Genomic DNA, 22,974 nt, shown 5'->3' on the forward strand with positions numbered 1-22,974 from the left:
TAAATAAATAAAAATCTTTAAAAAAAAAAAAGAAAGAAACATGGGGGTTGCTCATGGCATGAGTAGTAAAATGCCTGGCGCAGAGTTAGCAAGACAAAGTAGTTGTTGTTATTAGTAATAGTATTGTTTTCCTGGTTTGGACCAGTAAGAGTGGCAGAGGCAGGCCCAGGCCTCTGGGGGCTCCCAGGACGGTGCACCATGCGGGGAGATCGGCTGGCCTGAGGCCTGATTCCTGCCCCCAGCCCAGCCCTGCCACCTGGGCAGGAGCAGTCAGTCTATGCTGAATCACAAGACCTGAGCCTCTTAGGGAACTTCGCCTGTGGGACGGGACTAAAGCGCAGGAAGTCTTCTACAGGACTTCCAACGTTCTCTACAAATGAGGTTGCACACACAATTACAGGAAGCCATCCACCAAGAAGACACTGCAGCCTGGTTAGTGTGGGTCGCTCTGAGGGACCATGCCACCTGCACTGACCACCAGATGACTCCCATCCTAGAGCGCCATTGGCTCCCACACGGGAGTGCAGGGACCGGCAGGAAGCTGGACTCCTGTAGACCAGAGCTGCGTTCACCCTGACTTATCAGGCCTCCATGCTTCATACTCCAGCAGTGGCTTGATGTCTCATGGGATTAAAGGCAGCTAGAAGGCCTGCTGCTGCCCACACCATGCATCCCCCCCACCACTCACAGTTGCCTCTAGTACCAGGGAGTGCCCCTCTCCCCAAAGCAGCCCTTCCCTTCTTCTCCCAGCAGCTGTGTGGGGCTCAGATTCTGGAGTCGGACTCCCTGGGTGGGGACAGGGCACATCTCTCTGAGCCTCGGCCACCTCCACTGGGCGTAGAATAGTCCCTGCCTGCTGGTTGCAGGGATCCAGTGAGAACCCGTGTCCTGCTAGGAAGGCTGCCCGGGGCACAGTAGGTGCTCACCAAGCATGAGCCAGGTTTCACCCCGAAAACCTTCCCTCCCTGCAACACTGGCCTATCATTCCTGCTCCTGCTCCCTCATCGGGCACAGTCCGGCCAGGGGTGGGCACAAAGGTCCGTGCGTGCTCCATGCCCCCATCCCTTCCCCTGGGCCCGGAGAAGAAAAGAGCAATGAGTCACCAAAGACACCTCAGCTGCAGTTTGACCTCTTGGACTTCGAGTCTGAGCAGCGAGTGTCACCAGCATATGACAGGCTCTGTCTTTCTTGTTGGGGTGGACAGGCACTGGGAGTGTCTGCACCTATCTGAGCATGCAGACACTGAGCGTCTGAGAGTGTCTGCCAGGACATGGACAGAGTCACCTAAGTGTGTCACTCCTTCCGCTGTGGGTGGGCACAAAGCTGGGGCGTGCCGCTGAGGGACGGGTGTAGATGGGTGCAGGCCGATATGAGCAGTCGCATCCTTGAGGAGGGGGTGCTGTGTCCTGACGTGTCATGGGTGGGTGCCGTTAATGAATGCGTTTCTCTTCCAGTGTCAGTAGGTGTGTTTTGTATCAGGCTTTGAATGGATTTGTACTGGGAGCGGGGGAGAAGGAGTGTGCAGGCCCTGAGTGTTGGAGCTACGGATGGAAGAAGGGGACCCTGCCTCTGGCTGGGTTCTGGTTCTCTTTGAGCACAGATACTGGCTTTTCCAGGTCCTCTGGCTGGCAGGGCCGACGCGGCGCTCCCAGTTCAGCCCAGGGGCAGGGGCATGGGTCACAGAGGCTTGTGTGCTAAGCCTCACTCAGACACAAGGACACTCAGAGAGTCTGCTTAACCCCAGAGGACCATTTCTGGCCCCAGGTGGCCAAGCCTCCCCCACCCCCCGCCCCTCACCACCCATGGCTGCCACTTACTTTTTAGGGCCAGTCTTGGGCCAGGCCCAGAGAAGTCGCCTCATTCCAAGGGAGCTAGCATGGGAGGGAGGGAGGGAGAGAATAGGGAAGGCCAGGCCTCTTAGGCTGGCCACTGGAAGGGCCCCTACGGAGACAGCCCCTACTGAGACCGCCCAGAGGGGTCCGGGCACTCAAACGCGCCAAGCCCTTTGAATGAGAAAATGGCCCAGGCTCTTGGCATGCCACACACCTGCTGCATGGGTCTGCACACCTGGGTTCTCAACCTAGCCCAGCACCTGCCTGCTGGGTCTCTCTGCCCCGTCTTCTGACCTCCCTGGTGTCAGGGAGCCCATTACTACATAGCAGAGAGAGGACAGGTTCCTCCAGACCCTCCACACACGCAGGCAATGGGAGTTGGAGGGTCCATTATAGCATGCCCAGGGGCTGAGGACTTTGTACTCCAACCCAGCTGGGATCTGGATTCCCACTGTGGCCTTCACCTCTGCCGCGGAGGGACAGGCCAGAACAGAAGAGTGACATGGGCACAATTGCTCTCCGCCCTCCCGAGTGCTCAGTCCTTTCAGTGACCAAATCAGCTTCCTTTCCTCCCCCACCCCATTTCCTCCCCCACCCCATTGGCAAAATCTGCTCAGGAAGAGTGACTAGTAAACCCCTGAGGGTCTCATGTCTCCAAGCTGTTTAGTACCAGTGTAGGTCATTGAAGCCCTGTGTTCTGCTTCCCAGCTCTACCCGTGATGGGCTCTGTGTACTTGGGTACATCTCAGCCGCGTGAGCCTTAGGTTTCTTACCTACAAAATGGGGTTATTAATATCTACTTCATAGGAATCTATTTGCGTTTTAACAGAATATAGGGTCTAAGTCAAAGGAATGAATTTCTAATGGAGAAACTTCAAGTCTCAGGCAATAATAAAGATTTCTGAGGGTGGAACCAGGCTACTTTCTCCGGCCTTTGATTTCGTATTGTTGGGTTAGTTGCTTCTTCCTGAGAGGATGGCTGCCTGCCCAAAGCCCTGTTTCTACACTGGGGCCTCCTCCTGTCTTCAGAGTGTGCTGTCTGGGGATGGACAAGGTATTTGGGAGGAAGAGAGATTTATCAGGTCCCCTCCATGAACCAGTTGCTTTGTATATATATATATATATATATATATATATATATATATATATATCTCATTTACTTTACACCACAGCTCTTAGCATATTGGCATTCTTTTTTTTTAAATTTTTTTATTATTTTAATTACTTTTCAGTGTACTAGAATTCATTGCTTATGCACCACACCCAGTGCTCCATGCAATACGTGCCCTCCACAATACCCACCACAAGGCTGGCCCAACCTCCCACCCCCTGCCCCTTCCAAACCCTCAGATTGTTTTTCAGAGTCCATAGTCTCTCATGGTTCACCTCCCCTTCCAATTTCCCTCAACTCCTTTCTCCTCTCCATCTCCCCATGTCCTCCATGCTATTTGTTATGCTCCACAAATAAGTGAAACCATATGATCATTGACTCTCTCTGCTTGACTTATTTCACTCAGCATCATCTCTTCCAGTCCCGTCCATGTTGCTACAAAAGTTGGGTATTCATCCTTTTTTTTTTTTTTAAAGATTTTATTTATTTATTTGACAGAGAGAGATCACAAGCAGATGGAGTGGCAGGCAGAGAGAGAGAGAGAGAGAGAGGGAAGCAGGATCTCTGCCGAGCAGAGAACCCGATGCGGAACTCGATCCCAGGACCCTGAGATCATGACCTGAGCCGAAGGCAGCAGCTTAACCCACTGAGCCACCCAGGCGCCCCTCATCCTTTCTGATGGAGGCATAATACTCCATGGTGTATATGGACCACATCTTCCTTATCCGTTCGTCCGTTGAAGGGCATCTTGGTTCTTTCCACCGTTTGGCGACCGTGGCCATTGCTGCTATGAACATTGGGGTACAGATGGCCCTTCTTTTCACTACATTCTATTCCCTTTTTCAAGGGAGGAAAACGGAGGCTCTGAGATGTTAGGTCTCTGGCCCTGGGTCATATGAATCGGTGTCAAAGGCATTGTTCATCCGAGGATTTCTTGTCTCCAAAGTCTCAGCCTTCCCGATCCTGCTATCCAGGCTACGGCTCCCAGTGTGGGCCCAGGGATACCTTACCCCAAGCAAGGCCTGTGGCCTCTCCGGGACAGCCCCTGCAGAGCTCCTCTGCACCCTCTCCCTACCAGACTGGCCACGCCACCACCTTGCTTCCTTCCAGCTCCCTGCCCAGCCAAGGGGCCGTGAGGGCTGCCGTTTCAAAGCTAAGGAAACCAAGACCCAAGGTGCGAGGTGCTCAGTGCTGGAAATCGATCCCGGCCCGCACAGTCCGGGGGAGGCCTCAGCCTTGAGCCGAAGCTGCTGTCCCGGGGAATGTTATCAGTGGGTCCAGAGGGCAGGGGGAGGAGGAGGGGAGGGAGGGTGGGACAAAGGCCTTGGGCTCAGAGCAGCCTTTGCTGTTTTCCCACCACCCCCTGCCCTGGGCTCAGCTCAGGGAGGCTCCTGGGTGAGCAGCACCTGGGATGGAAGGGCAAAAGCGCAGGTGCTGGGAAGGGGGCTGTGTAAACTCCACTGCGTGGCCCTCCCCACAGAAGCCTCTGCCCGTAGGTCTTCTGTGACTTCACTCTAGACACCCCACCCCAATACTGAGTTGTTCCCGAGCCTTCTCAGTTTGCAGGGAGAGGGGGTTGGGGGGGGGAGGGATCTACAAGCCTCCTGTGAAGGGCTGAGATGGGCCCAGAAGCCCCTGGCTGGTGCTCTAATCTCCCTCCCCTATCGCCAGCCTCTCCCTGGGGAGTCAGGCTGCTTGAAAAAATGGGGTCTCCACAGGGCCTGAGCCCTTTTGGGCCACAGGGTAGCAGAGCAGGGTAGGCACCAGGGGACCCAGAGATTTCCCAACTCTCCCAGCAGGCCTGGCTGCATCTGGGCACCCTGCCTCAGGCCCTGGTCTAGACTGATCAGCAGGTGAACTTTGCCCAGCTCCCTGAGCCCTCCTCGCCCCCTGTCCAGGAGACAATATAAAACAGGCCAGAGCCCTCTTGTCTGTCTATTCAGCTCATCCCAGGAGGGAGCTGCTCCAGGTAATGGCCCCTGGGGAGGAGGAGGAGGGTGAGGGAGAGAGGAGAGCGGGATGGAGGGGGCACAGTAGCGTCCCTGCCTGCACCAGCCAGCACAGTCTGGAGAAAAGTTTGCTGGGGCCAAGGAAGCCGCAGGGCTGGGGGAGCAGCTCCCACCACCAGGTGCACGCTGGGGGAAACCGAGGCCCACGGAAGACAGGGCACTTGCCCAAAGCTGCATCGGGTGTGGTGGCACAGCTGGGACTGGATCTGGCTCCAGATGCGCACACTCTGCCCTCATTGTGCATGGTTAGGGCCGCAAGGAGCCTTAGAGCCCCATCCTACCCCAGACGGGAAAACTGAGACCTAGATGAGGGGCAAGGATCTCGCCCAAGCCACCAGCATGTTAGTGGCAGGAACCGGGCCAGAACCCAGGTGTCCCAACTCCTGGTCTGATGGGTTTTCTGCTCTCTCCCTTGGGGCCCATGCTCCCCCTCAGCCTGGCCCTGGAGGCCCTGGTGTCTGAAGGCCCTTCATCTCCCACATTAGCTGGCAGCAGGCCCTTTCTCCTCCTGGCTTGACCCAGCTCAGGATCTACTGTTGGGGCCACAGCACTTCCCCAGAGGAGAGGGGTGGCGGGGGTTAAGGTACTCCTCACAAGAAGCTTCCCTGCAGGAACCGAGACGCCATGCAGCCCCGGGTCCTCCTCGTCGCTGCCCTCCTGGTGCTCCTGGCCTCTGCCCGTAAGCAGCTTCGTGGGGACTGGGCTAGGGCTGGGGTGAGGGTGGCTGTCTGCCTGGAGGACCCTTGGGGATGGCTTGAGGATCCCGGGCCCTGGTGGGTGGCTGGGCAGAAGCCAAGGGCTCCCTAGAGGCCGATCCATCCCACTCAACCCTGCTGTCCCAGCAGGAGCTCTGGAGGCAGAGGACCCCTCCCTGCTGGGCCTTATGCAGGGATACATGCAGCACGCCACCAAGACCGCCCAGGACACGCTGACCAGCGTGCAGGAGTCCCAGGTGGCCCAGCGGGCCAGGTATGCCCCCGGAGTGTCTGTGCTCAGTACCAGCTCCTGCCCCGGACTCAGGAGGGCCCTGGCAGTGGGGCTGTGGCTCTCCCCCATCCACCCAGCACCTGCACGACTCCGAGCCTCCGTGTTCCACTCTATGAGACAGGGTCCCTCCCAGGGCTTCCTTGGGCTGCAGGGGGAGAGATGGGAGAGCCTCGACTGCCTCCTTCCTTTCTCCTCCCGGCTGCTCCTCCTGTCCAAGGGCCCTCCTTGCTCCTTTATGGACCCTGCAAGGCTCTGAGGAAGGCCGCATCCGCTCTTGCTGCCATCTCTTTACTAGTGGAGCTTGGCCTGGGAGCTTCTATCCAACCCAATGTCGGCTGTGTGTGTGTGTGTGTGTGTGTGTGTGTGTGCTTCTGCCTTGTGCCAAGCCCTGGGGCCCCGCGTGAGCAGAAGCCCCTCCTTCCCCTCCCATCCTGCCCTGCCTCTAGTCCTCCCCTCTCTCAGCTCCCTTCCCCGCCATCTCCCCTCACCGCCCACCCCCAGGCAGCCAGCATTTCCATTGCTGAGGCATCCAGATTCTTAGGAGCTGGGGAGTGGCTATTAGATTCCCTGTTTTGCAGATGAGACAATCGAGGCTCAGAGAGATCCCTGACCTGCCCCCGATCACACAGCTAATTTACGCTCTGATGATTTTCCGAATGAGAGACTGCGTCCCTCTGCCCCACCCCACTCAGAGCCACCAGGTCATGCAACCCTAGTAGGCATCATTTGCTTAGAACAGACCAATAGCTGGGGTCTTACGCATCTCCCACTTGATCGCTCCTGTCCAACTTGCCTCAGACCCGGTGGTGGCACCAAGGTCTGCCCCAACCCGGAAAAACAGGCTGGACTTGGGCTAGGGTCCCATTGCGCCCTTCAGCATCTCTTCTGCCTGGAGTGACAGGTGAAAGGGTCCCTGCCTGAGGTCTCAGGGGTGCTGCTCGGTGAGGTTGAGAGGGTCGGGGGAGAGGCAGTGTTGATATGGTGGGGGCCCCACTGCCTTCGGATGAGCTCTCATGCCCACCTCCATTGCTTCCCCTCACTGATTTAACCCCAGGGGCTGGATGACGGACAGTTTCTCTTCCCTGAAAGACTACTGGAGCACGTTTAAGGGCAAGCTCTCTGGGTTCTGGGATTCAGCTTCTGAGGTCCAGCCAACTCCAGCCTTGGAAACCTCTTGAGACCTCGACACCCCAAGTCTTCCAGCCCATCCTCCTTGCCAGCTCTTTGGACAGTCCCGAAAGTCACTTGAGAGTGACAGCATTCTCACCTCCCACCCCAGCCCAGACCTGGCCCAGCCCCAAGCTTGTTGTCCTCCCAATAAAGCTGGATGAGAAGCTGCCGTGAGTGGGACGTCCCATGCGTGCCATGAGTGTTTGGGGTGGGCTCTTCTGTGCATGGGCACAGGGCTGAGTCCAACTCAGGAAGGTTGCCTGAGCTGACCTGTGGGACACATGCCCCTGGCCCTCTCAGTCAGACTTGAGAGGAGGAGGCTAATGGGGAGTGTTTGGAGGAAGATAAGACTAGACTCTGGTCTTGGCGTCATCATTTTACATCAGCCTCAGTTTCTCATCTGTAAAGTGGGGGCAAAAATCTTTTTTAAGATTTTATTTATTTGTTTGACACACAGAGAGAGATCACAAGTAGGCAGAGAGGCAGGCAGAGGGGGAGAGGGAAGCAGGCTCCCTGCTGAGCAGAGAGCCCGATGAGGGGGGTCAATCCCAGGACCCTGAGATCATGACCCGAGGTGAAGGCAGAGGCTTAACCCACTGAGCCACCCAGGCACCCCGTTGCAGATTTCTTGAATGAATGAATGAATGAATGAATGAAATAAGACTGTGCACAACACCTGGTCATCGTTGTGGCTATAAGCTAAGCTGAATTCCCCCAGAGACCAGAATCGGAGTGAGGGAATCCAGTGTTCAAGAAGCTAAGAAGGAACTCGAAGTTACCCAACAGAGGCTGTTTCTCATGTGTCCACACCATCCAACAGATGTTCACATCAGGGAGTCTCAGAATCACAGACTATTTCAGCAGGCCCTCACTCTTCCAATGATAAAACTGAGGCTCAGAAAGGTGAAGGCCCTGGCCCAATGTCATGGAGTCCACAAATGACAGAGCCAGACCTCAAGCCCAGCTCAGCTGACACAGAGAAAACTTAGTTACTTGGATGCTGGGTGCCAGAGGGCTCCTCGGCATATCTTGGTGGCATCGATTCATCCAGACCCACTTGGAGACATCCGCTCTCTCTTGGGAAATCCACCTGGGCTTTTCTTCTGGCCCAGCTGGGCCAGGGATCCCAGTACCCACACCTGGAAATGTTCTCACCCAGATCTCACCTTGACACCCATTGCAGCTCTGGATGGTTAGGAACTACAAAGCCCACTCCTTGATCCAAGAGTTGCTGAGACACACCGGAGATGGAGGAGGGGCAGGGGGTCAAAGGCCTTGTGGGGGGCTGGGAGGGAAAGCTCCATCAGTGCTCTGCCCAGGTCTCTGATCTGTGAGGCCATGTGCACACACAAAGGGGCGCGTGGCCTGAGTGTGGAGAGTGCTGGCAGTGGACAGGGGTGTATGCTTGGGAATGTGTATGCCTGTGTGCACAGCCGTGTGAACTTGAGTGCCTGGCTGCACGCTTTAAAAAAAAAAAAAAAAAAGACTTTGGATGGGTCTGGAAAGGGCAACCCAGCCCATCCTGCTCTTTGGCCTTGCTTGACGAGGGACTTAAGCTTCAGCTTTCTCATCCGAGCTGTGGATGTGGTGGCTGTCTGCCCAGGATTTGGGGAAGAACACAGTGGGATGACGGATATGAATGCATCTTGGAAATACAAGAGGCTGATTCCCTGTAAGAGGTGGGGATTATTGTTCTGACCAGGCTTGGAGCCCCATGGTGGGGTGGGGTTGGGGGGGGGGGAATGGCTGACTGACACAGCTGTGCAGGAAGAAACATCAGCCATTTCTGGAAAGGGCAGGACTGTGAGGAGTGCCATGTAACCCTTGTAAAAAAAAGGAAAGGAAGCATCTGTTTCTTCATTTTTTAAATTACTAAAGGAGGAAGGAGCAAAGGCCAAGCTCGTCATGTGAGCCTGTCCCCATCCTTCCAGCCCCAGCAGCTCCTGGAGGCCCACCCCAGCTGGCTGTGAGTGGGAGGGCTGCCAGAGAGTCCTGGCCTGGCCTGGTGAGGGGGGGTTGGGGTGGACACACACAGTGGGGTGGGGGCCTGGCAGGGTGGAGGAAGCCCTGTTTCTTGCGGTCCTCAGAAGGGCTGCAGTCCTTATCTGAGGCTCTTGCTGGGCACTTAGCATTGGATTGTCTGTCCCCTGGCCTGGTCCTCCCTTACTCCTTTCTGTTTGGCCTCTGGTGCATTACCTCCCTCCTAACAGCCAGGGCCTCACAGGTCTGCAACCTTAAATGAAGGCCCTGAGGGGCCCAGGTTCCAACTGATGGGCTGCAAAATCGGCAGGGAATTTCCTGCCCTCCCCCCACACTCGGCCCAAAGGCCCTGCCCCCACCCCCTTCCTCCCTTGGCCCGCGCCTGCTCCCGTCCTCCCAAAAAAGAATTGACAGTTCTCGGAGCGTATTTTATTGTTTAAAAATCATAAGTGAAGACTCAAAACACACGCAGCCCAACACAGGCGTCCCACTTTGGAAGTTTATTCTAAGAACCCGATGCGCCGAAAGGGGAGCCCCGGGAGGGGTTCCTCGGGTCCGGGGCGCATCACTGGGCGTTCAGCTTCTTGGCGGCCTCATCGACGGCAGCCAGCAGGCTGACCTTGAAGCTCTCCAGCACGGGCAGCAGGCCCTGGCGGAGGTCCTCGAGCGCGGGCTTGGCCTTCTCGCTGAGGGCGCTCAGGTGCTCGCTGGCCTTGGCTTGGTACTCGGCCAGGCTGGCGCTGCCGCCCTCCTTGAGCGCCTGCAGCCGGGAGGCCAGGCGCTCACGCAGCTGGTCGCTGTAGGGGGCCAGCTGCGCGCGCAGCGCGTCCACGTGGGTGCGCGCGCGGTCCCGCAGCTCCTCGCCCAGCGGGGTCAGCTTCTCCTGCAGCTCCTGCAGCTTCTGGCGCGCGCCTTCGCGCAGCTCCGCGCCCAGCGGCGCCACCTTCTGGCGGTACAGCTCCACCTCCTCGTGCCACTTTTTCTGGAACTCGTCCAGGTAGGGCTGCACCTTCTGCTTCACCTCCTCCAGGTCCTTGCTCATCTCCTGCCGCAGCGCCTCCGTCTCCTTTTCCAGGTTATCCCAGAACTCCTGGGTGACCGGGCCGATCTGTTCGCGCAGCTTGGCCACCGTGCCGCTCAAGCTGTCCCAGCTGTCCAGGAGTTTCAGGCTGAGGAGTTGGGGAGGGGAGAGCGAGGGGCTCAGGGGTGGCCAGCCTGGCGCCCCGGCCTGGCTGCGGGGAGGCCTGAGCAGCACCTGTCCCCGATGGGCATCAACCCTGGGGGACCGAGCCTGGCCTGGCTTTCCCCACACCCCACCTCCCCCAGGCCAGTTGGGTGCCACGGTCCTCATGGACAGAGGAGCTAGCAGAGATGGAGCTGGGTTGGGTGCCCCGTCTTGTCTGTCCCCAAAGCTGGGCCTTAAGGACCTCATCTCTATACTTGGAGTCCCTCGCCCTCTCTGGAGACGGCCCTCCCTGTTGCTGGCCAGGAGCAGAGGAGGGAGTTAAGAATGGGAAGGGGCTTGTTGCCCTCCGAGCAGATGATGGGGCTGTGACTGCTGACCGGGCAGCACAGACCTGCCCCTTGCTAGGGAATGCTATGGACCTTATTCTCCCTAAAATGAGTACTGAGATGCTGGTTATTTTGGGGATCCCATTCTGAGACCTGTGGGGCCCAGGAAATAGCAGGTGGGGATTCAGCCAGTCTGGATACATCTTACCACAGACCTCTCTGCCTCGCAGGACCAGCCACCCCTGACCCTGTCCCCCAGCCCCTCCCGGCCCTGGGTTGGGTCCGTACTTCAGCTGTTTTCCCAAGGCAGAGGCTTCAAACTGGGCCACATAGTCTCTGCCGCCGTCTTTGACTGCGTCCACATACACGGTGGCTAAATCCTTCACTCGATCCCAAGGTGACTGGGGTTCATCTTGCTGCCAGAAATGCCGAGCCTGGCTCCCTGCGGTGAGAGGGGAGACCCAGATCAGGCCAGCTCTGGACCGGGCTGGCTTAGAGGCTTCGAGGCAGAGGCAAGGGGATGAGTGAGAAACTCTGTTCCCTTGTCCAGGAGAGTGGCCCACAGGGGCTTAGGGAGAAGCCCCCCCCACCCCCCCACCACCATGGTTGGCTTCCTAGGTTGGGGGGCACCTACCTGTGAGGAAGAGCACGGCCAAGGTCAGCACCACCGCTTTCATCCTGAAGGGATGTGGGTGACCTGGAGGAGAAGAGGGTCCCAGCTGAGTGGGGCAGGCCTCTAGTGTGAAGAGCCCAGGGCTCCCCCACCCATTTTACCAGGGCACAGGGTGGGAGAAGGTCTCAGTACCCAGAGCCCCCGCATGGGGCAGAGACTGGGGCCAGGACCCCAGATTGGATGCCCAGAGTAGGAGGCAGGGGAGCAGGCAGCCACACTCACCTCCGAGGATTCCCGCGATCTCTGAGCTGCCCTCTCTCCCAGCCTATTTATGTCTCCAGGCAGGGGCTGGGCTGGGAGGCTGATAAGCCCAGCCCAGGCCTTGCTGCTGCTCACTGGTCCTGGCGATGTGGAACTTAGAGTTCAAGGATCAGCTCTGTCCCCGGAGCCGGACAAATAGAGTGGGCAAACAGGAAGCTGCGGGGGCTGCAGGGCCAGGGATCAAGGGTTCAGGTGGGGGCCAGAGGGGGTGGGAGCAGGCTTGCAGGCCCTCAGGGTCGGGGTCATTGGCACCCATCCCTTCTCCTGGGGGGATGTGTGCCCCCCATTGTTGGCTGTGCCAGTGCAGCCGGGAATGGGAGCAAGAGACACCAGCTGGCCAGGGGTGGCTGGAACTCCTCCCCCAGGAGATGTCCGCCGCCCCACTGTCCCCTTGCATTCCAGGGAGATGACTCTGCCCCCACCCTGTCCTTCCCTCCATGGGCAGCAGACACTCTCCCCGCCTCAACACCCTGCTGTCTCTTTTGTCCCAAAAGGTCAGCATATCTCTCTCCAGGCTCTCCCAGACCTCCCAAAGCCTTACCCTCACCTGGAGGGGACCCGTGGTGCCAAGGAGTGGCCTGGGCAGAGCAGAGAGGGCTTTGTGGCTCCCAGACTGAGATTTCGGGGACTTCGGACATTTCCAAACCAATTCTAGGAGACTAACATGGAGTGCCTGCTTTTGATTTTGTCATGTAAAAATGTTACCCACTCCCCCAAACCCCACCCATCTCTACCACGACCAGCACTTCACAAAAGAAAAGTTTTTTTTTTTTAACATCACAAAAGAGCCTCATGTCAGAACAAAGGGCAGTCACTTAAGCGAACCCCTACATCTTTGCACTGTTGCTGTTCACATGTGGGTGTGCGCCCTATAGTGGAGACCGGACTTCAGCAGTTCCCGGGACAGGCCTAAGGACCTCTGCCTAAGGAGAGCCACAGGAGACCTCGTTACTCACTTCATTTTGCCTCCCACTTGTGAAATCCTGGAGGAGGATCAGGGGCCAGTTAGGTCATCTCTCTGAGCCTCCGTTTCCTATCAGTAAAATGGAGACCAAAATGGTGGGGCTGTTGGAGGACTCGGGGAGTCCTGTAAATAAAGGCAAAGCGCCCTGCACTCCCTTGCTCAATGGTGTTTGCAATGCCACTCTGCCAAAGGGGTCTCTTGGAAGGCTCAGCACCTCCAAGCCCAGCTCACTGATGGGCTCTGAGTCACAGAAGCTGTGGGGGCCCAAGCCGAGAGGCTCTGTGGGACCAACTACTCCGGCCTCTCCCCTCTCTGCCGTCTTACACATGAGGATACTGGAGGGAGTGGACTGAATTTGCCCCAGGTCTCTGGTCTCTCAGCAAAGGAGAGGCAGGGCTGAACTTTGCACCCCTGTCTCTGGCTGTAGACCAGGACAGAAATGTGCCCTTCACTGTCTACCCAGGAAACTCCCTGCTGTCAGCCAGGTCCCAGAGCTGCTGGGCCCCCGGCTTCTGCCACTGTAGTGGGTCTCCTTGTCCTTCACCGCAGATAAGAGGGCTTGGAGCAGGACAGCCTTAGGTTGGAATCCCAGCTCTGTCCCTTGTTAGCTGTGTGGCCCTGGGCGAGTCAGAGAACCTCTGCCCTCCTCAGTCCCTTATCTGCTGAATGAAGACAAGGATGGAACTCCCCATGCCTAGAGTCATGGCAGGGGTGTTGTATATGACAGGCAGGAGAATGCCCCTTCCCCCCAAAGATGTTCAGGTCCTCATCCCCAGAACCTGAGACTGTCACTTGGCAAAAGGGACTTTGCAGATGCGATTATAAGGACCTGAAGATGGGTGGTTTTCCTGGATTATCCAGGTGGGCCCAATGTCAGCACAAGGGTCTTTAAACTTATGAGACAGGGGTAGGAGGCACGGTGAGAGGAGATGAGGGGACAGCAGCTCAGGTCAGAGCTACAGGAGGCTGTAGGCCAGGGGGTGTGAGCGGCCTTCAGAAGCAGGATGAGGTAGACGCAGGTGACCCCCTGCTGTCTCTGGAAGAAAGGGTCAGCTGATGACCTCTGCTGACAGCAGGACTTCAGCTTCGAATGACCAAGTATGACCACTTGGGACTTTTGACCTCTAGAACTGTCCTGAGGTCATAAATGTGTGTTATTTTAAGCACTACATTTGGGTATCTGTGGCCAAACCGGAAGGTAGCTGGCACTTAGTAACTCTTCTGTGTCCCCAAATTTCTGGCATTCTCTCCCTTCGCTCCCACTGAACACACTTGCACTGTGAGACCAGAGCTAAGACCTAGGCTTCTGGAAGCAGACGTGGCAAGGAGTCGCATTTTCTCTGTGTGGCCCTGACTTGCAGATGCTGGCGTTCGGGACCTCTGTTCCTGGACCAGCCCAGCCACAGAGGCCCATGGGGCCCTACAGAGAGAGAGCCAGTCTCCCTGAACAAGCTCCCTGGGCTGCCAGTTGGCCGGCCCAGCTTTCTGCCTGTGGTTTAAAGAGCTGTGGCGGGGCAAGGGGGTGGGGGGAAGGCTGGTCCCCTCCTGGGGCAGCTCATGGCTGTGTCGGGCCAAGAGATGCTCCTTTCTTTTGGGGGGGGGGGTAGAGCTCACCCCAGCCAGCACACAGGGGATCTCAGAAGCTTTCTGGTTGTACTCCAAGCCACCTGCCATTTTTATCCTTTGGTTTATTACTGAAATGATTATTATGGCTAAACCTAATTCTAACATTTGTGTAGCTCCTCAGTGGCCAAAGCATTTCCACGATCACCCCTGGAAGGCCCGGCAGCCAGATATGCTCGCCGTGACCTGGCAGTAAGAGAAGACGGCCTCTCCGAGCTGCCGAGAGCTGCCCGTGACCTCCAGGCATTAGTACTTGGTGCCATTGGGAACGGGAGTCAGGAGGCCTGGCTGGCCACCGGCAGTGGGGCCTCCGACGCCCCTAGCCCTGGTGGTCTGATCGGGGGCTTATTGGTTTCCCAGCTCAGGGACTTCAGCGCGCTGGGCTAAGGAGTGCTGTTGCTAGCATCCTTACAAGCAGAAAGTTTTTCTTTTTCACCGTACCTGCTCACTAGTGTGTCTGTCTACTCTGTTTTGTTATAAGATGTTTGCCTCAAACCAGCCCAAGCCCCTCATTACTAGGATTTTGGAGGGGAAGGAAGGTTTTGTGCATGTCAGAATTAACCCCGGGGGGCAGCCTGCGAGAGGCCTTGAGGGACCGTGGATTGCACTGTCTGCTTAGCAGAGGCCCACCAGTGTGGGCCCTTAGTCCCAACACCCTCTTTCCTTGATATTGGGGCGCTCCAGAGCAACTGTTTCCGAAGAGGATCACCAAGGGCTTGGCCCTGTGCATCCCCCCCCCGCCCCACCCACTCCCGCCCAGACATGCTAGAGAGCTGCTCGCTGACCGCAGGAGTGGATTTTGCTCAGAATGATTAGCGACTCATTTCACAATTCCCATCCCCATGTCATACTGGTCAGTCTACACTTGCGAGGACTCTGTCCCCTGCTAGGCTTGGCACATAACAGACACTCAACAAATATTTGCTCGATGAATGGCACTGCACGTGAAAGGGTCACCAGGCCAGTAAAGGGGCATCTGAAGGAGCTGGTCTTGGGAGGAGACCCAGTGGTGACTAACTGTTGAGCCCTTGGCCTTGTACCACAGACCCCACTCTGAACGTTTGAATGGAGACGGTGTGCTGCCGCTCAGGATGGGAGACCTGGGGTTGGGATGATTCAGATGGAGCAGGGGAGGGAGGGGCTCCCACCCTGTATTTCCCTTTTGGCAATTTCATTGCAGGTCCTGGTGACAGAGCCCCAACAGCCCCCAGGGCAGGGCCCTGTAACCCGCCAAACATGATTCTCTCCTGCCCACCTGCTCAGGAGACCAAGAGCAGGCGACTCCTCTGTGGCCAGCCGAAGCTGAAGTCTGCTGCCTCGGCGGGCACACCGGTCCCTGAATGTGGGCCTCCACGGTTGGGGTGGGGTGAGGGAGGACACAAAGTCACAAGGAAGGGGCAGGAAGGATCAGTGGGCATGCCTTCTACCTTCTAGAGCTCAGATCTCTGGCCGCGCCCTCCTTCCTCTTGAAGCTCATCCCGCCTCTGGCCCTGAGGCACCCCAGCTGATTTCATGGGGCTGCTGCTGCCGCAGAGGTGGTTACAGGATGTGGAAGGTGCCAGGGTGTGTCGCCGCGTGCTTCTAGAGACGCTCACTCAAGACTTCCCCAGGTAAGTACACACTCAGACGATTTCTAGGAGACCCCTTCTTAGAAAGCTCTTTCTGTTCTACACGGTCCCAGGGTGACCCTCTAGCTCATGATGGGTGCCGAAGCTTTTGTAAGTTCCCTCTTCCTACTCTTTCTACAAACCCAGGCAGTATTTCCAGCTTTAGTCATCTTTCTTCACAGAAGCACCTCAGTCAGCCCTCTCTCAGCCAGGCCTCTCTCAGCCAGGCCTGGGACGGTGCTGGCAACTCCACTCCGCCCTCCATGCAGTCCAGTTGTAAAAAAAGAGGAAAGTTATAGGAAGAGTCCCCTTTCTGTCCTAACACTGATTTGGCAATCCCATCACTGGGCTGACTGGGGTCACCTCATCAAGGCCCCAGGTCTTTGAGGACCTCCTTCCACTCCTCTCAAGGAATCGGTCTTCAGCACACTCCAAGGCTCCCTTCGAAGAGGGCAGAGTCCAAGCTGGGTGACTGGGGACACGGTGTGGGCCGAGTTCAGGCTTCTAGAGAATGCTCCTTGACAAGGAGGGGTGAGATAATGGATTGCTCAAAGCTGCACCTTATGCTGGGTGGACCTCTTCGGCCTCCAGCCTCCGGCCACCTGGATGCTTCTCCCAGCTAGACTCTGAACCACAAGGCAAATAATAGATTAACGTAAGATTATAATCAGGTTTTTATTTTCCCAACCCCCTACTGTCCAACCAAGATATTAAGTTGTAAGTTTTTAAGTTGCCCACCAGGAGGAAAAAAAAAAAAGACTAAAAGTCTTCATGCCACAGTTTGGGTCTGGAGATCTTTTTAATCCATTTTTAGTTCAACATAAATGAGAAAGAAAAAAATACTTCTGACATTTTCAAAGAGCAGAAATAGGAAATTATATTCATATACATTCAACATATACGGCGCATATCGGTTACTACGATACAAAGCAATGATCTTTTACAAGTGTAGTTCGCAAGATGGCACGGTTTCTCGGCTCGCTGGCTCTCACCCGGGTGGTCGCTGGCGGAGGGCAGCCTGTTCTTCCATCAGCACAGTACCACGTAAACAGAACAGGCTGAGTGCGGGATCGAGGGGGCAGCGGGGCGGGGGTGGGGGGCCTGGGAGCTGGAACAAGCCCAGAGAAGTCACACGGTAGCTGTTCGGGCCTTCCGGGTCGCCTCTTCTGGTGAGGAACTGGAGGCTTCACCAAGCGGAGGGGAGATTGGGGACCATGGAAACAGGGGGCAGATCCCAAGAAAGGCTCTCACATTGCAGAAATCCACTCGCGGGATCTCAGGTCCAGGAGCTGAGCTGCCAGTATCCGTGAGAAGGACAAGCTGCATGGGAATCCTGTTGGCAACACCAGGACGGCCATGCTGGACACCCGCTTTCTTCTGTGCAAATTCAGGAGGAAAGACTAGGAGCAGACTGGGGACCCTTCACTCTGCTTTCCCAGGAAAAAGGATCAAGAGTCAGAATGTTGAACATCTCCTTCCTGCCTTGAAGATTGGAAGGAGAGGGGCCAGATGCTCTGTCAGCCCCCAGCCGGCAGAGGAGACTTTGGTTTCTAACAGTGAAGAAACACAAAGAGAGCGGCTAACGGTTGTGTTGCGTGTGCACTGCTTCCCCAGGGCGGGGGAAGGGGACCACTACACCTGTCACGGGCCCAGGTTAAGAGCTGCTCACGAGTACAACGTCTACATAAAATACTTGGAACAAAAGGTGCAAGTCACAATTCAAATAGAACAGAATCTGGTTAAACATTTCTCTTTTAAACAAAAATTCCTTTTGTTTTTATTTATTAATAATAATAACAACAATAATAATAACAATAATATCAACATTTACCCAAAACAATTCCTACATGATCAAGAATTAAAATAGGGGCGGAGGATGCCCGGGGAGGAGGAGAAGGTTAGGAGGGAGGCAGGGCCCAAGAGAACCTCCTGTTCTTCTTGCCTGTGTCAAAGAGGCTGACAGGGAAAAGCGTGTGTGTGTGTGTGTGTGTGTGTGTGTGTGTGTCTGAAGAATCACCCCATGTATATAGCACATGATAAAATGAGAATGACAGGTGACAAGCATCGTGTACCACTGCTGGGTGTTCAGTCTGTGGGTAGGACCAGCAGGATGATAAAGGCAACCAACCTTCCAGGTTGTCAGAGGGGAGCTGAGTTACACACCGAAGAGAAGGCTTCCACTGAGACATTCTGACTGGTGACTGCCCAAGGCCAGGCCACCCGCGGCCTCCATGCTAATGGTCTGATGTGACTTTGGCCAGGCCAGACACGTTTTCCATGGGATCCCAGTAGTAAAGACCTTCCCAGCTCCCAGGCTTGGGGGTTCGTTTTGTTTTTTGCTCTCTTTCTGGTTTCCAAGCGCCAGGGGTTGTCACCCCTTCCTCTCTCCCTTTCCCTAACCACTAAGGTTCCAGAGTCGTTATGGGTTAGTATTTGCCTCTGTGGATCAGCAATGGGAAGGAATGGAGGCTGCTGGGATTGGGGGGAGGCGGGGGAGGGCCGTGGCTCTGGGTCTCCTGGCCTCTGTAGTTTTAACTGCTTTGTTCCTCTGTCTCAACAAAGGAAAGAAAGGAAAAAAAAAAAAAAGAAAAAGGAAAGGAAAGAAAAAGAGAGGGAGAAATAAAGAAAAGAGAGAAAATCACCTCCAGAAGAACACATACCAAAAAAAAAAAAAAAAAAAAAAAAAAAAAACCTCAAACCATAACCAAACCAAACCACCAACTCAAATATACCAAATACGCTTTCACAAAAGGTGGCAAACACGGATATCCTGTTTATTTCCTTGGTGACTTGGTCATACAAGCAAACATGGCAAAACCCCCTCAGAACCCAAAAGAACCGCACACTGACGAACCAGTGTGAGGAAAGGAGCCACGACATTCTGGGTGGACAGAAACACAATGGCAATTTGGCGCAATGCTGCTAGATACTGTCGGTGTAAAGTCGACCTTCCCATCCCCGAGCTGTACACACACCTGCAACGGAGCAGACACGGGGGAGGTTCAGGGTACAGCCAGAGGCTCAGACGTTCACACGAAAACGTTCCCAGCGTGCAACTGGCCCCCCTGACCTCAGGAATTTGAGAGGGTTGCCGCGCTGAGGCCCGAGGGTGGGTTTGCCAGATGGGCTTTCACTCGTGGGCTTCTGTCAGAGTTTTCAAAGACAGAAGCCACGCTACCTACTGTGTGTTTAGGCGTGACACAAGCCGAGCCGGTCAGTGTACCTGTTTCCTACCACTGGCCTCTGCTCGCCTAGTTCCCCCGTCTGGAATGGCCTTCCATTTGCTGCATGACCTTAGAAACTATGGCCAGACGCGTTTTCTTGCGGGGTTTCCTGCTTGGGGACTGAGGTCAAGGACCGTCTTCTCCTTACTACCGTGGCCAGAGGTCCCCTGTCCTCTGAAGCCCTAGCCCACTTACTGATTCTATGTTTCTATGGCGCCCACAACACGTGTCTTCGCCCTGTAATTAAACCAAGGGACTGCGGCCGGCATGCACCCCTTATGTGCCCTACCCACTCCCCCAGAACATCCGCACAGCTTCGTCTGACAGAACAGGAAGAAGCGAAGACCAAGGGGGTGGGGGGCGTGGCGCCGTCAAGTTCACGGGCTGCCACACACAGAAGGAAGCCCTGGAAAGACCAGGAGCTGGCACTGGGCCCGAGGCTGGGTCGGGCCCTGGGAGGCGATACTCACTCTCCGTTTCCCGTTACACGCCTGCCTGTTCCATGCTGAAGGAGACCTCCGGGTGCTTGTAGCTGAGCAGGATGTCTGTAATGCACGTGGATGGGTAGCAAGAGGAGTTCAGATGCTGGCTGCCATCAGTCACGTCGGGGTGCTCGTGACCCATTAGATTGTCCCTGCACTCTGCAACACCAGAAAGAACATGTGAGATTTGCGGCTGGGGGGTTGGGGTGGGGGGTGGGCAAGGGGGGTAAAGGAGGACGAGAAATTGGAGCCCCCTGGAACTGGAACCCCGGGCCTGCATTCTAGCTCACAGCAGGCCCTCCGCGTGCTCAGTAGCTGCGGGCTGGGCCAGGATTCTTCCCAGACTCTCCGAGGGTTCCACTTTACCCTGTTCTTTTACTAACTCCCACCTCCGCTATCAACCACTGCAGTGTGGAAGCAGACAGAACTGGTCCTGCAGTTCTGCAGACCTGCAAAGTCCCTTCAAGATTTACCTCTCGAAGGGACCTGGCCGTTTTCCTGCTAGCCGGCTCCAAGCGATATTCTACACACTTTATCCTCACTAAGCCGATTAACACTCACCCACCAGCTAGGATCTCGGCTCTATGGTTCCTGCCACTTTATGAGGGAGGATCCTGGGGGCTCAGAAAGGTCAAGTGCCTTGTCTGTGGAGCCTGTAAAGGGCAAAGTCAGGATTTCTTGCAGACCTGTCCATTCCAAAAAGCCTATGCTTTGTATCCATAGGGATAGCCTCCCGTTACTGGTGCCAAGGGGAGGGAGACAATCCTTTACAACACAATGCCTTCTAATCAGAACTAGAAAAATAGTTACTGAAGCAGTATCTGATCGAAGCATTACAAAGACAGATGTGAAACCCCTGCACTCAACTACAAAATACAATCCTTTGTGTGCTCATTCTCGACGGAGAGAAGTGTGAAGGCTTTGGGTTCGGACCCCGTGGGGAAGCCGAGGCTTCCCATCTTCCCGTGAACCCTTTACACAGAAGAGGAGAAGAGTCACCAGCGAAGAGTGGGGAGGGGTACCTCATGCAGAAGGCCCCTTACCCTCATTGTCCCCATCTTGAAACTGCTGGCTTCCCATGAGCGAGGACTGACTGAGAACCGCATCTGACATCCGGGCAGAACTGAGCGCTTTCCCAGCCACGAGACTCATTCCCGGCAAGGTATCTAGCTGCACCTGCAGAAAACAATTAGTTAAAGAAGTTAGGATACCAGAGAGTGTGCCACTCCCGGGTGACCCTCAGAGCTAGCGGTTCCCTCAAATGGAGCACAAAGGGCAGCCTCGGGCCCCCCTCCCAGGTTGGACCACCTAGACTCCCTCCACGGTGCCTTCCAAATGGGAAGGCTGCAGGGGTGACAGCGTGGGAAGCTGCCTCACCTTCCCCTGTGGGGTGGGTGGGGAAGGGCACGGCAAACCTCAGCTGGTGGCCACAAGCCCGTGGCAGCGATACAGCGTGCCCAAACCAGGTGCTGACCCATCCCCAGCACCCCAAGGGCTTGGTCTTAGGACAGCGCTCCACATCTGCCCTGTCCAGCATGGAGCCACCAGTCCCAAGTGGCTACTAAGCATGGAAGTGTGTGATTAGTGTGACTGAGGAACTCAATTTCTAAATTTTATTTCATTTTAAATACACATGTATTTGACGGCCACATGTGTGCTACTGTATTAGACCGTGCTGCCCTAGGGAAGCAAAGTCTTCCTGAGCCGGATTAGCTCCCTTTATCTGAGTAAGTTCAGCAGACTGTCAGGAAACTAACCAAGAGCCTAGGAGTTCATCTGCTTGAGCTGGAGCTTGGATGGTTTGGGGACAAATTCAAGAACTCTGCCTGGAAGGAACAGAGAGCAACTACTCGATTCCTCAGGCTAAAGTTGGGAGCACAGACTCAACTGGTCTGCGAGGCTCATTCAAAGCCAAGCTTGCACAGTTTCCAGAGGTGCTGGACTCTGGTTGAGCAAAATGGAAGGGCAGATGTGACGCCACATTCCCAAGTTCTGTTGTCAAGGTCGGGACTGGTAGGGTCCTACTTCTGAGAAGCAGCAGGGGGCCAACATACATAAGCATCATCACTGTTCTGGATCGTGTGGTGTCTCTGGAGGGTCCGGGGCCTGTGGTGCTCGCTGACAGAGGGGCGAGTTGGGTACCCAAGTCCATTGTGATCCGGTAGCTCCATTGCTTGTCCTGGAGAACTTCTATCCATGCAGTTCCCTATGACAGACTCTGAGGAGACAGAGCAAAACAGGGTCAGCAGATCTGGGCTTTCTCCCAACATTGTCAACTCCCATCAAAGAAATGTCTGGCCAGAGGCAATGAGCAATGGTGAGGCCCCCGTGGCATGGTCCGCTAATCCTCGGCTGGCTAGTGATGGTGCTCACAGATATACACACCTCTTAACGGAGGGCTATAAACCCTCCCAAGAAAAATTCCATACAATGGCGGTTGCCTGGATCACTCCAAACCTTTTCTTTTTTCTTCATTCCTCTGTTGCCTTGATAGTGCTGTTTCCCAAACAGACATGCACACAAGAATCTTTCTTGGAGCTTTCAGGAACCTCTACCCTGGAGAACGGCCTCTGTTCTGTGGACGCCTTCTCTCTCCTTCCCTGGCTTCCATCCACCTCAGCGCACCGGCTGGGGCCCCTCTTCTATGGTGTGAACTGCCGTCCCCAGCTGCTTCTGGCTCCTCCGCAGTTAATAATTCTACCTTGCCCTCCTCTCTCTCCTCACACTTACTTTGGTAATATCACCTATTTTCATGGCTTCAACTACATTGCTCTGGGTAAAGAATGACTGAAACGACGTTTTAATAAAGCTCTAGATCTCTAATTCCAACTATTTACTCCATATCTTCCCCCGGAGAGCCAGGTGACATCTAACACTTAAAACGGGCCCAGCTCCAAACTCATCAACACCTCCCACCCCGGGTCCTCTTTCAGACGTTAAATCTTGTTTTGGTGCCTGTTTTCCTAACCTTCCAGATGTGAGCTCATGGGGTCCCCTGTTGACTCCTTCCCCCCCCGGTTCCACATCACCTCAAGCCTAAAGAATCTACTGCTGCCATGTTGGTCACTTGAGTCCTCCTCCTTTCCAGACTCACTGCTTCCTCCTCTTGGCTGAATTACTGACCAGCCCTCCTCACCATCCCTGATCACCACTCTACAAAGGTTCACCTTTTCACAGGTTAGCCCAAACAGCTCGTTTTCGCAATGCTGTCCCAGCCCACTTTCCAGCGAGTACCTCGCATTGCCCTCCCCCGTGTGCTGGCTTCTAGTCAGACGGGAGCACATAAGTCTTCTCCAACCACTCACGATTCCATGCAAGTAGCCTCCCTGTGCCCTCTCCCTGGAAATGCGCGCTTCTCCTTCCATTTCAGCCGATCCAAATCAACTTATCCTCCTGGGTCAATCTCAAATGTTAGCATCTTGGTGAAACTTTCCCTTTCAAACAGAAAAAGATCCTTGCTTCCTTTAAGTGTCAGAAAACTTTATAAAACGTTATTATGCTAACATTATTCCTGACACCATGTTCAATTGCGTATTTGC

General features: G+C 55.4%; 3 protein-coding genes across 10 annotated transcripts in view; 1 reads left to right on the forward strand and 2 right to left on the reverse strand.

Moving 5' to 3' along the window:
* The first annotated feature begins 4,824 nt into the window (after positions 1–4,824).
* APOC3 (apolipoprotein C3) lies at positions 4,825–7,278 on the forward strand. Its single transcript, XM_047693117.1, has 4 exons — positions 4,825–4,912; positions 5,564–5,631; positions 5,798–5,921; positions 6,994–7,278. The coding sequence occupies exons 2-4, from the start codon at positions 5,577–5,579 to the stop codon at positions 7,115–7,117; spliced, it is 303 nt and encodes a 100-aa protein (XP_047549073.1). The 5' UTR covers positions 4,825–4,912; positions 5,564–5,576; the 3' UTR covers positions 7,118–7,278.
* A 2,231-nt stretch (positions 7,279–9,509) lies between these two features.
* Positions 9,510–11,579, reverse strand: APOA1 (apolipoprotein A1). The gene is made up of 4 exons (XM_047693116.1): positions 11,497–11,579; positions 11,236–11,298; positions 10,890–11,043; positions 9,510–10,258 (listed from the first exon to the last, which is right to left on the reverse strand). Exons 2-4 carry the CDS (start codon positions 11,276–11,278, stop codon positions 9,655–9,657), a joined length of 801 nt encoding a protein of 266 aa, XP_047549072.1. The 5' UTR covers positions 11,279–11,298; positions 11,497–11,579; the 3' UTR covers positions 9,510–9,654.
* A 4,806-nt stretch (positions 11,580–16,385) lies between these two features.
* Positions 16,386–22,974, reverse strand: part of SIK3 (SIK family kinase 3) — a 248,339-nt gene continuing 241,750 nt past the window's right edge. For 6 of the 8 annotated variants that reach the window (XM_047693733.1, XM_047693731.1, XM_047693736.1 and 3 more), the window contains 4 exons: positions 21,490–21,653; positions 20,479–20,611; positions 19,424–19,594; positions 18,478–18,704 (listed from right to left, as the gene is read on the reverse strand). In XM_047693733.1, the coding sequence (XP_047549689.1) occupies positions 19,437–19,594; positions 20,479–20,611; positions 21,490–21,653 (455 nt within the window). In that variant the 3' untranslated portion in view covers positions 18,478–18,704; positions 19,424–19,436. Of the gene's footprint in view, positions 18,278–18,477; positions 18,705–19,419; positions 19,595–20,478; positions 20,612–21,489; positions 21,654–22,974 lie in introns of those variants that run through there. The other 2 variants (XM_047693730.1, XM_047693729.1) reach the window with 2 other exon arrangements.

The sequence above is a fragment of the Lutra lutra genome, chromosome 10, assembly GCF_902655055.1.
Source record: "Lutra lutra chromosome 10, mLutLut1.2, whole genome shotgun sequence".
Taxonomy (NCBI): Eukaryota; Metazoa; Chordata; class Mammalia; order Carnivora; family Mustelidae; genus Lutra; species Lutra lutra.

Bases quoted from the DNA above. Each gene is read 5' to 3' on its own strand.
- APOC3 (XM_047693117.1), top strand. From the start codon at position 5,577: ATGCAGCCCCGGGTCCTCCTCGTCGCTGCCCTCCTGGTGCTCCTGGCC. The intron at 5,632-5,797 runs GTAAGCAGCTTC...CTGTCCCAGCAG, and splicing joins GGTGCTCCTGGCCTCTGCCC to GAGCTCTGGAGGCAGAGGAC. The intron at 5,922-6,993 runs GTATGCCCCCGG...ATTTAACCCCAG, and splicing joins CAGGTGGCCCAGCGGGCCAG to GGGCTGGATGACGGACAGTT.
- APOA1 (XM_047693116.1), bottom strand. From the start codon at position 11,278: ATGAAAGCGGTGGTGCTGACCTTGGCCGTGCTCTTCCTCACAG. The intron at 11,044-11,235 runs GTAGGTGCCCCC...CTCTCACCGCAG, and splicing joins GGCCGTGCTCTTCCTCACAG to GGAGCCAGGCTCGGCATTTC. The intron at 10,259-10,889 runs GTACGGACCCAA...CCAACTCCTCAG, and splicing joins GCCTTGGGAAAACAGCTGAA to CCTGAAACTCCTGGACAGCT.